This window comes from Aptenodytes patagonicus, chromosome 5 (assembly GCF_965638725.1).
Source record: "Aptenodytes patagonicus chromosome 5, bAptPat1.pri.cur, whole genome shotgun sequence".
Lineage (NCBI taxonomy): Eukaryota > Metazoa > Chordata > Aves > Sphenisciformes > Spheniscidae > Aptenodytes > Aptenodytes patagonicus.
In genome coordinates, this window is record NC_134953.1 from 57452801 (window position 1) to 57465244 (window position 12444).

The window sequence follows — 12444 nt, forward strand, 5'->3', positions numbered from 1 at the left end:
TATGCCTTGTTCCACTGTTCACATTTCAGGATGATTCAGATATTCCTCAAAAGAGAGAAACTAGTATTATCTAGAAAGCCTTACAAAAATTAAGCTTGTGGTGCTCAAATCATCTGCAGAGAAAGATGAAGAGGTGATTTATCACGTTGTATGAGTCCTTAGTCATAGGAAAGATACTTGATAGTAAGGGGGATGTTCAGTCTTGCACACAAAAACATAGTAAGACCTGATTTCTGAAAGCTGAATTTAGTGGGATGCAATTTTGAACTAAGATGCTATTTTCTGGCAGCAAGGGGGTATTTCATCGCTGAAAGTGCTTACCAGATGTGGCAGTGTGAGCATCATCTGGAATTGCCCAGATAAGACTACACAGCTTTCTAAAACATAGACTTTAGTGAGGCTTCTTGGAAAATCTGTAGATCCTGTGAGTTCAGACTAAATTATCCTATGGCCCCTTTGGCCATATATATTCCACAAATCTGTTAATATGGTTGAATTTCATTCATATCAAATTCTGTGCTCCATAACCACAGCTTACATGTAGAATCACTGAGGAAAGAGTTTCAAATTGTGTGCCATGAGAACATATGGCTTTGTCAAAATTAAAATATTTGACAAAATACTATAGGTTCGGGTTTTGAACATGGAGGCAAGACTGACAGCCAAAGTTAATGGCTATCCTAAACAAGGAAGAGAGGGAAACAGCTGGAGCTGCAGGAGGAAATCCAGGGCTGGGAGCTTGAGCATTAGGGAAAATATTCTGCTTTTTGTGAGAAGAGGACACTTGAAAAGGACGGGAGTGATAAAGAGCAAATAAAACCTTATGAGGAAAGGGAGAGGAGGACGAAGACAATGCTTACATTAAGCAGCAGAGAAGAGAGTAGACCGTGTTAATCTTTGTCTTGGAAAAGAAATTTTTTTCATCTATGTGAACTGAATGAAATTCTATTACTTCAATTCTAGATTCCTGCTTATGGCAGGACCGTCAGTGTATTTTCTTTGGAAATTTGTATTTTGGGAGATTTGATTACAATTGCTTATATGATCCAGCTTTTCTGCTGGTATTCATTCCTTATGCCACTCTGCTCACAGGACCTACAGTAGTTGTGCTGAAGGTCCAGCAGTAGAGCATGCCAAGAGCTCCTCATTCCCACTGAAATTAATGTTATTATATTTCTAATCTGTTTGTATCAGTCACGCTAAATCAGCGTACTGAACAATGAGTGGGTATTTCATCCACCCATTTTGTGGTGATGGATGCAGGAACGAGACTGGACTAAACCTAATCCTGACCCTGGCACAGCCTGACCACCGGGAGACCTCCTTTAACTTGCTTTAGTCTGTACTGGCCACCCAGGTGCTGTTGTGGCAGCACAGCATGCTCCAGCCACGTCCTCTATGTTTAGTGACAAGTTTAAGGCAAATAAAAATCACCTGGATAAATAACATTAGGTGTCAGGTGTGAAAAATCCCTCTGTGGTACTGCTTCAATAATGCCAGAACATGAGCAAATCTCTCTCTTTTTCTACCTTCAAAGGTGCAGAACCTCAAATAAGAAGTTTAATGCTGTTGGAAATCTTACACCGTAACATTTACTTAATCTGGAAGATATTTCCACAGTTCCAAATATCTATTGTGTCAGTCACTTGTATATATTTACTTGTGAGAAGAACTGTTTTGAGTTATTTGATTCCTTTACTTGACTTTCTGGAACGTTCTTTCTTGAAGGATAAAGAAATAAGTAGCTCAGATTTAGGAAGATATTTTTTAAATCTTTAAAATAATTTTATAATTTTGTAGACTAACTAAAGCCACCGCGTTTGCGCCATTACTCATGAGATCCTGCTCTCAGATGGATTTCTACATTTGGGATAGGATGATCCCTCACCAGCTGTCTTTAGGAAGTAGATTTGTTTTTCATATGCTGTACACAGAAATAAGAATTCCTTTCAATGTTTTGTCTGTTGCCAAGCTGAAACGTTAATGATATTTAACTTGGGCTGGGATGGGGGAGTGGGGGGGACCTGTATTAACACCACCACATTTCAGGGTAGAGGGGACACCGAGCAAGGGTCATGTCATGGCATAGTTGACGTGGGGTAGGCATGTAGGTGGCAGCTGTTCCTGTTCTCCTTTAGGACAGGAGAGACTTCTGCAGAAGGAATTTGAGTAACGGGTTCATTGCAGGATCTGAAAAGAAATCTGATTAATAAATTATCCCTTTACGTGGAAATAACTCTTCTGTATGTTTCAGCTCCTAAAAATGGTCTGTAATGACTGCATGCTTTTTCAGGTCATCAAGTGTAGTAGGGAAGAGTGGATTATCACCTTTGTGAGTTAGACTATGGCAAATTCAAAAGTATATCTCTGTTCAAGTGATTGTGTAAACCTGCTTGAACTTCCAGGTCAGATAATACTGAACTTCACTGCTTTAGGAATTAGGGAAGGTTCAGCTTTCCCCAGACCTTCACTTTCCCTAAAGACAATGTTTCTCTGCTAATTAAAAATACTCTACATAGCCTTTTAATTTTCTTTGCTTACAAATGCATAGCCACAAGCAAGCACTGAGAATTTCCAGCTTTTTGAAGTCTGTCTGACCCCAACTTATTTCTATGGCTGAAATACTTCCAGTCACCGGACCAGGGAAAGGGCCGGGGAACATCTGCAGGTGGAGAACCCAAAGCACACAGAACCAGTCTGTGCATATGAAAAGGTTCCGTACTTTTTAAAGTACATTGAAGAGATATTAACAATATATTCAGGGTTGCTGAAATGGTTGCAAAGGTGTATGAACGGGTTCAGAAGGTGGGATTTTGGCTGTGACAAATTGGAACAAACCAGTGAGACAAGACTGTGGCATTCAGGAGAGTAAAGCTCCAGTTAGACAGAGACTCTGGTTAGGAAAATGGAAGATCATAATTTTTTTTTTTCTCATTTTATTGGTACCCACTTACCTTGCAGAGCACTTGGAATTTAAAACAGTCATTACAGAAGGCTCTGAAACACCCACATGTAAGATCTGTATCTTTTACAGATATTTGTACAAAATTTGTTATTTATCATATAGAGAAAAATGCTTTTCAGAAACATCAATAGGGTATGCCTTGTTACTGCATTGATTTGATTTCTATATCAAACATAATAATAAGACAGGTAAAGAAATACATACTTCTTTAGAAAGAAAGATTCATTCTGAAATCCAGAATTCCTGCCTTCATTGCTGGGACCCTGAGTTCTTTTCCTCCCTGTGTAACATTACAAGAAGTAAAGCATTCCCTTAAGGATAGGCCATTTAATGCTTTCCATCATTTTCCATCCATGTGGAACTCTGTTCTCTTATGCCCAGATGTATAAATAGTACAGAAAATGGAGTTTAGTGAAGAATTCTGCTGATGAAATGAAAGAAAAAATCTAGCTTATTTTTTTCTTAGCCATGTTGCTACTGCAAGCCTAAAAGCAATACAAAGCAACAGAAATAAATGTATTTTAGTCTTCTCCATGAACAGATATGACTTTCCAAGTTCACATGGAGTAGATGTAATAGGCATAATTGTTTTTAAAAGTACAAGAAAAATTTAATTTCATCTTCTTTTCAAACTGCCATGAGCAAGCTCAACCTTCTCTTAAACAAGAGCATCCATCAGTAGCAGTTTACTGCAAACTCAATAACAATACCTGCTTTGCACAAAATAGAGGAAATTGTTGCTTTCTTATTTGTAGCATTTTGAATCCATGGCTGAGCTTCTGCAAATGTGATGGAAATAGCTGTGGTCACGCCTAAACAAGGTTTTTGCATAGTTATATTTCAACAACTGCGTGTATTTTTATCAATAATGGCAATATGGGCATCCCAGCTCTCCTCAGCTATCTGTACTCTGGTGGAATTGCACTGATTCAGCAGCTCTCCATTACAACTTTCTCCTTGTTTCATTCCAGTTTCTCCGAAGATATTTCGTATTTCGAGTGACATCGTTGTGAACGAAGGAAGCAATGTTACTCTGGTGTGCCTGGCCACAGGGAAGCCAGAGCCTTCCATTTCTTGGAGACACATCTCTCCATCTGGTAAGCACAAATATCTGTCACCTGGAGCTTTCTGCAACGTTTCACCAGTAGCAGGCTTTGCATTTTCAGTTTTCAGAAGTGTGACAGCATCACTTTTGTATGCCTTAAAAAGTGTGTGCCTAACTAGACCTTTAGAAAATAAAAGCTTCTTCAGATTTCAGCTGAGATCAGTGAAAACTATACTACTGTAACATAGGAATGTAGAAATAAAGGCACCCTAAATATGCGTATATTTTTAAGCTCGTTTTAACAGGCTGCAGACATTTATCAAACAATTCCAATTAAAAGCAAAACAAGGAAATAATCAAGAATACACAGGGCTCTCTAGAAGCAGGAGTGAAAGTTAAAAACATTAACACATCATGCAATAGATTTAATTTAATGTAACTACCATTGAACCATTATTCCATGATACAGCATAGTTTATTAGAATAGTTTTATTGAACAAACTAAATTATATTTATGAAAAATTGCAAACAAAATGGCATCTAATTGCATAGTTTCTATTTAATATTTCCATTTATACTTTTAATTCCTTATAACATATTTAAAGGAAAACATTTAGCTTACAGGCATCTCTACACTGTTTGACTTGGTGCAGTCTTGACTGGTCTTGCACTGGTTCTTTTATAGGGACTCTACAATGGTAATTGATTTTGCAGTGAAGGTCTTCTGTTTGCTCACACAACTTTTATGAAATCCGTGTAATTGCAGGGAAGAATGGTTTCATGGGCTGTCACAGCTTACCGCAGTGTCTCATAATCCTGAGTAACAGTTTGCTTTACAAAGCAAGATCTGAAAAAAACCAAACTTTTGACCTTTAAGACAATGACAATGAATTCTGCTCAAAGTGTCCATCAAGGGACTAGGGAAAAAAATCAGTTGTAGCAAAAAATGGATTTTAACTAAATGTCAAATAAAATTTTATTGGAAACCATGGTGATATTTTACAGTAATAGCTTAAAGCATTAGGTTGTCTACAGAAAGGAGCTGTTATAATTTTCCTGGAGAGGAAAAAAGCAGAAAAGGAGAATTAGTGCACTCAGGTTGAAGAAGGGGTCTGAGGAGGAATTAGATCCTCCTCATCTTGAATTCAGACAAAATTAGTGCACATAATCACAAGGGCTTTCAGTGAACCCACTGATTTTGTATCTTGACCAAAGGACTGAGAATGAGGACTGAGAGGAAAAATATGATCATTCAACTACAGACCTATTATACTTACCACAATGAGAACTGAAAATGAAATTTGAGGAAAAGACTAATCAAAGATATCGTGGTACAGGGAGAGTAAATCAAAGTGCTCACGGTGCAATGATAATGTGCTCTTGTCAAGTGTCTAGCACAGCAAACTGTGGGCAGACAGGTATGTTTTCTCACTGCTGAAGGAAGACTTAAGGGCAGGCATTTACAGCCTGTGCTTTGTTTCCCTTCCCTTGCCCAATACCTGCTTTTTTCTGCCTTCTCAGCCCTTCTTGGAAGCATATATTAATAGCGCCCATAGGAGACAGCAACATGCATTTACCATATGCTCACTGTTTCATCCTCTCTGCTGGAGCATCTTGACCAAGTAGTTGGCAGGTAATCCTGCAAATCGTATACAACTTCTCCTTTTAGGATTTTCTTTGGGGAAGGGTGGCGTGTTGGATTGGTTTTGCCACATCCCTTACTCTCTCACCAGGAAGTGATAGGTCAGAAGAAACACAAACGTGCTTAACAAATTGGGTACTTAAAAGAAAAAGGAAAATCACAGAATTGAACCACAAACTGGCTGAGGTGGGCAGGGACCTCTGGAGATCAGCTGGTCCAGACTCTGCTCAAGCAGGGGCGGCCAGAGCAGGTTGCTCAGGATGTGTCCAGTTGGGTTTGAATATCTCCAAGGATGGAGATGCCACAGCACCTCTGGGCAACCTGTGCCAGTGTTTGATCACCCTTACTTTAAAAAAGCTTTTTTCACCTTTAAATGGAATTTCCTCTGTTTCAATGCGAGCCCATTGCCTCTTGTCCTGACACCAGCACCTCTGAGGAGAGTCTGGATCCATCTCCTTTACATGCCCATCAGGTATAGGACCCTCAGAGCCCTCTTCTCCCCAGGCTGAGACCCCACCAACTCAGCTGCTCCCCAGTTCAGCTGCTCCAGCCCCTTTGTCACCCTCATGGCCCGCCACTGGACTTGTTCCAGGATGTCCATGTCTCTCTTGTCCGGGGGGGGGGGGGGGCGGGGCGGCCCTCAGGACATGCATGTATAATTCTTCATAAAAACAGTGGGATATGCACCTACTGCAGGCTTGCTGCCTGGGGTGGCACTGGAAGCATCTCCTCACAGCATGACTGGTTTACTTCATCTGCAGATGCATTTAAACCGGCACTCATGAACTGCTCAGTCTTGTTTAGGGGCAAAGAGGAGGTACACCTGATACAATAACAATAAATGCTTGGTTTATATATATAATTGAAGTCTTAACAGTCTAACTCAAGAATCGTTATTAACCTAGACCTAATATTCCCTGCTCGTGGCAGGGGGCTTGGACTAGATGATCTTTCCAACCCAAACCATTCTATGATTCTATGACTTACCGAAAAAGAAAGAATAATAATGCAGTTAAAGTTGTTATAGACTCACTTAGTTTCTACCCCTTTTCCTGGTGATTTGCACACCCTCCCCTCCCCCGTGGGGGCTGAAGATCGGTGGCTTCATTCTGGTGGGCGGCTGTTATGATGAGTTGTAAGCATCCAGGAACTCTCGGGGGGAGGAATATGATGTTCATATTAGTGGTTTCTTCTTCCTCCCTTTAAGATCCGTTTGGGGTCATTTTTAAATGTTTGCTGTCATGCCTTTACACCTTTGCTCTTTCTTCATTGCTTTGCAGCTCCACATTACATCCTAATGTACTGTTTGCGTATACATATCTATGTACGTCCAATATCATTCCTTTGTTCTCCGATACCCCTAAACCCCACTTTGTCCAGCTCCAAATCTGCATTTCTTTAACTGACCATGGGTGAGCTGTTCACAGCTGTGGGGTCTCCTGTGGCAGCCCCTGCCTGTCTCTACCCATCCCGTGCCTGCCTGCCTCTGCACCCTGTCCCATGTCCCTGCTTCTCAAGCCCCTGCTCCCACACCAGCCTGTGTTTCTCTGCATTGCATCATCATGTAACAGTCATAAAAACCTCATTACACACAGAATAACTGCTTGCTACTTCTGGCTGTATAAAACTATGGTCATACCATGGAAATGCAAAGCTAAAACAGATTAGGCAGGGACGTCTGCTCAGTTGGAGGAAATGCTGCCCCAGCTGAACCAGGCATGACAAAGCTGTAGGCAGGGCAGGACAAGTCCAGGCAGAGATGCTCTGACAAGCCTCAGTGCTGAGGCCTTGCAAACTCATTGCAAATGCTGCATTACAGGGCTGCATCATTACAAAACCCGTTACATCTGAGAGGTAAGCACCAATGCGGCCACTGCAGAGCACTAGGACATGCCTTGGTGTCCCCTGGTTGATTAATGGACAGAACTCTGTCCGGAGTGGAAGAACACAGGATCCAAATAACTTTTTGCTCAAAAAATCTTGTAAAATGTGATGGAAACAGACATATAATTTACAGAATACGTTCTGTCCACTAGTCTACCAAATAAAGAAGAATATTTCCATTTCAGTAACACCATACCACTTTTGTGGTCAGGTGTATGTTCTGGTGTACAGACAGTTATAAATGGCACTCAGATCCAATTAAGTATCAGTCTGGCAAACAAGAAGCCTGGATTTATTAGAAAATAAAATGCAGGAGAGTTGAAAACACCAAATTTCTGTAAGGGTTTATATTCTGTCTGCAGCAAATTACCTTTATCTAAACATAAGCTTCATCTTCACTTTATAATTTCTACCAGTTTTCTCCTGTAATTCCCAGTGGCACTGATGAGGCATACATGCAAGCATCACATCTAGAATACGACACTAAATTATATTAACAAATCATATTTAGAATATTCTGAAATTGTTTGTCAAAGCTGCTACTAAAAGATAAGAAATTGAAATCACTGAATACAAATGATTCGATGTAGACTAATTCCAAAATATTATCATGATTTGCATCAATGCAGCCTTTACTTGGATAAGGTCGGATACAATTTTTTTGAACAAGAGATAAAATGAACCTTTTGTAGGAATAAAAAAATGTATTTAGAGGTGATTTTTAACTTAGTACATGAATTATTGGCCTGGAATCTTTATTATGCATGTTTATTTGCAGTCATTATGCAAATGCATTCATTATATAAATATTCATTATACAAACCCATTATGTAAATCCACAAAATCTACACATTCAGCGTAACACGATAAGGAACATGGGGCTGTAGTTTGTAATCTGAAAATCTTGTATTGTTGAAATGTCATCTGAATAAATTGCAGGTATCACTTATTTTGTTCTGACATTTAAGAGCAAAGTGCAGCATCAATAGTTTAAGAATGAAACCAGAATTTTAAAGAATTAAGGTCCACCTGAAACATAACTCCAGCTTTTAACACTTGTATGCACAGTGTGTGTGTGTTACATCATTGCCATTTTTGAAAAGCAAGCTCTGCCAGTGTTGCCATGAGCAGTAACAACAAAAGCCATTCAGAAATCTTTTCATAAAATGTTACTGCTTTGCAAAATTTGGGTGCTGTATGTCGAAACTCTTTTCCGCTTTGGTTTTGACAAACTTTCCAAAGGAGATTTTTCCCAGCTGCAGAGGGACCGATGGCTTGGGATGCTCGGGTGATGTCCAGCAGAGCGGCCAGTCAGACCGCTGAGCCGAGTGGGGCCCAGCAGCAGAAGCACGCACCGCTTGAGCCCTTTGCTGCTTAGGACAGCCTTGCTAGGAAAGCCTGATATTTCCTGGGTTTATCTAAATAAAAAATAGGTTAAATTCCATAGTTTCAAAAAGTCTTATGGAAAAAGCAAAACTTTTTCTACCTAACTCCCTTAAAACAAAATGACACTTCTTGAAATTTCACACTGTAGTCTAATGTTCAGGGTATAGGGGTTTTTCATGTGTTTATATTTGAATTAAGCAAATGGAGAGAAGTGGGGTATCTTTCCACATCCCAGCAGGTTGTTTTGGCAGTCGCCGCTACGGCACATGCACGGAGGCATCAGGGCGGTTGCTCTCTCCGTGGAAGGAGGCAGTGAGAGCTAGCAGAGCAGATGGGACGATTGGTCAGATGTGTGCAGTTATGTTTTGCCAAACTAGTTAAATATCTAGGTGGATCCTGGGGGAAACAAGGTGTTTCAAATGAAGCACAGCTGTATTTAGACAACAGTGAGCAGGATGGGTCTATATCAAATGTATAAAGAGAGAGGGGGACGTAACAAGATTGCAAGAGTGACCTCACCTTTGGCTTTGTTCAGAGTGCTTGACTTCGCAATTGTAATATTTACCACAAGTGTTGTTAGATGAAATTTCATATGTTTCAAACAAATATTTTCACTCTAGTTGGTTGTGTTGGCATCATGTTGTTACCCAGAGGACTCACACGCAAGGCTGGGCTCCGCACATACGCTCTGCAGCACCAAGCATGGTGCAAGAAGTGAGGGTGACCAAGAGGTTCACCTCAAAAGTGCAGTCCTGGTCCAGACTAAAATGCTGATATGGATGTGCCCAAAGTGCGTGAACTCTATCCCCTCAAATGAAGGAAACCTGGTGGATGCTCTCCTGGAGTGAACTGCGCATGGTCCTGCCACGAGCGGGAGTTCAGCCCACACAACCAGGACAGATCTGCTCTGAAGCCACCCCAGACCCCACACACGGTGCACATTAGGTCCTCAGCACTGTTTTAATCTCCACATCCACTCCTATTATGCTGCATTACCTGCTATCATAGAGACTGAGCATCACTGGCTCAACAAGGAGACAGATGTGTTGATGTACATTTTGCTAGTGGGTTTCACAGCTACTGGCTGCAGGCAAAAAAAGAAGAAAAAAATAAGACTGAGACATAGGAATCTCCTGTTTTATTTGTAGTTGTGTGTAGCGTGTGTCAGTGTTTCCTGACCATACCATCCCGGCTTCTCTGGCTTGTTCATATTGAACAGTCCCCCTGTTCAATACTGTTACAGGCTGTTACAGCCTTTGTAACAGCTCAGCCTGCATCCTCAGCATCATCCCTGGTGACTTCTAGTTTCATATTTTCCAGTCCTTCCCTGCTTTCTTGCCCTTTTCTCATAGTTTTATCCCCATCGCTTACAGTCGAGTTTCTAGTTATTTTCCTAAAACATGAGGATAAACTGGATGCATGTATATGCACGCATTTGGGAGAGCAGATTTTCAGAAATTATTAATTTAGCTGAATGAAGACAGATTTTCCCATGTCGAGTGAAAGGCAAATCCCTAGCACCAGGACACTCTCATTGTTCATTCAGTCCTGTTTCCAGACAATGGTGACACTGAAGTGTTTCCAAAATAACCCCCCAAAAAACCAGAAAAAAACCTGTAAGAACTGTTTAGCACATGCAAAATAACAGATTTTTCACTAACACTGAGGAAAGCTATGCTTATCCAGAAATTAGCCTGAATTTAGATTTGAACGTATTCACATGATGACTCCTCTCCTTCTCTAACACATTTCATTTGCCACTGGGGCATGTGTGCATGAGTGTGATATGACTGAACTGAATCTAATGTCCATCCTATTGTTTCTGGACAGCCCTAAAGCTGTGAAGATGTATTGCATTAATGTATCATCATAGCAATGTCGTTCTGGCGATATATTACTGTAATACATCTTCAGAGCACTCAAATGATAGGGCTGTCTGGGAAGAATGAGTCTAACCCCATTCAATTCAATTATAGGACAAAAGGCAATGCTAGTCCCTGAACAGGCAGAGTGTGATTCCTGCAAGACCCTTCCTGAAGCAGACTTCTACAGAAAGCTGATACTGGGGAGGGAGAAGAAAAGAGGCTTTCTTAAAACTTCTAGCTAAATCCTAAGAAACAAAGGAAGCTTGATATGAGCAAGCTAATGTCAAATATTTTGTTCTACTTGCACTTCTGCTAGAGAACCACTGTTTTTCAGATGTTATCCACATGTGACAGAAATAAGAAGTATTTTGTTGAAGTGCAAGTACTCTGAACCGGGATTTTCAGGCTGAAAATACTTAACTGACATGAATTATTATCACATTTCCAGGGCTTTGTGTGTGTACAAAGTGTGAGTTCATCTTTTAAAATGCTCTGTCTTTAGCTTGAGAATGGTTTTAAAACTGAAAGTTTTAGAAACAAAAGTTTCTGGCTTTTGTCTTACTAAATTCTAAAAATCTAGCAGATATCATTGCTGGTGAGGGTTATTTCACACCACTGTTTCCCTCTAATATGTCTGCAATTGTGCATTATGTAATTTTTGATCTATGAGAAGCTGCTCTCATCCACTCCCCGCTTAGCTGCTGCCTTTGCACAGTAGAGCTAGTCCCAGCACTAATCAAGTTGTGTGAAGGATCTTGCTATCGAACCACATTTTCCCAACTTTGCAATTCAAAGTCCAGTTAGCAGGTACTTCAAACAGCCTGGCAATACTGCCATCTGAAAAGACCTCTTTTGCTCAAGCTGCTTTGTCACAGATAGATTAAAACCAGCGATTATTGTTTCCTGGTTCATGGGTTTGGTTTTGCAATGCCTGGAGTCGCTGTTCCCTTGTCTCCCTCTCCAAGTGATCCCATCTCACTTTCCCAGCTGCTTGGTAAAAGCCCTACAGGTAATGAAGGGTTTTCTCATATGGAGCTATCACTTCGTCAAGGTGATGTCCTGTAGGAGACGAACCTTTGAGGCTCGACCCAGTGATGTGTTCACGGGCTGCAAGGTGGAGTGAGGTCCTGCCCCACTCGAGACATGGCAGTGGCAGTCCCAAGCGGCAATGACATGCAGTTGCCTTTCCTAAATGCAGGTAGATTTATTGCTGTATTAGACCAAAAGCAAAGCTAGTTCCCTTTAGGTGTCTAAGAAGCAGAAGGTGAAATGGTTCAGTGATTTAACCTGATCAGCAATGACAGTGATATGCCTCCCATGTGCCATCATTACTCATCTTGTAGGCAACAGCTTCATTACGGTGCTAGCGTTGTGCTCCTTGGTCAGGTGAAGCATTACCAGTCTGAGCCAAAACATCTGCTCCTTGCAACTGAGCTGCAAGTGTTTGGGGATGAGCCAGGAAACCTTCAGGGATGATCCAGGCAGGGATGATCAGCAGTGATGTGCTAAGATTGACCGTCATCAGGGAGGTTTTACTTGTGCGGTGGAGGAGAGGAGATAAGCAGGAGAGTCCTGCACATAGCTGTCTGCTCTTCTTCCACTCCACTTAGCCCATGGCATCTGCTGGCGATGTCTATCCTGGCTTTGGGAGGAGGGA

General features: G+C 41.1%; 1 protein-coding gene across 1 annotated transcript in view; it reads left to right on the top strand.

Moving 5' to 3' along the window:
* NEGR1 (neuronal growth regulator 1) overlaps positions 1-12444 on the top strand; it is a 315598-nt gene that overhangs the window by 189122 nt on the left and 114032 nt on the right. The window contains exon 3 of the mRNA XM_076339938.1: positions 3937-4062. Within this exon, the coding sequence (XP_076196053.1) occupies positions 3937-4062 (126 nt within the window). The remainder of the gene's footprint in view (positions 1-3936; positions 4063-12444) is intronic.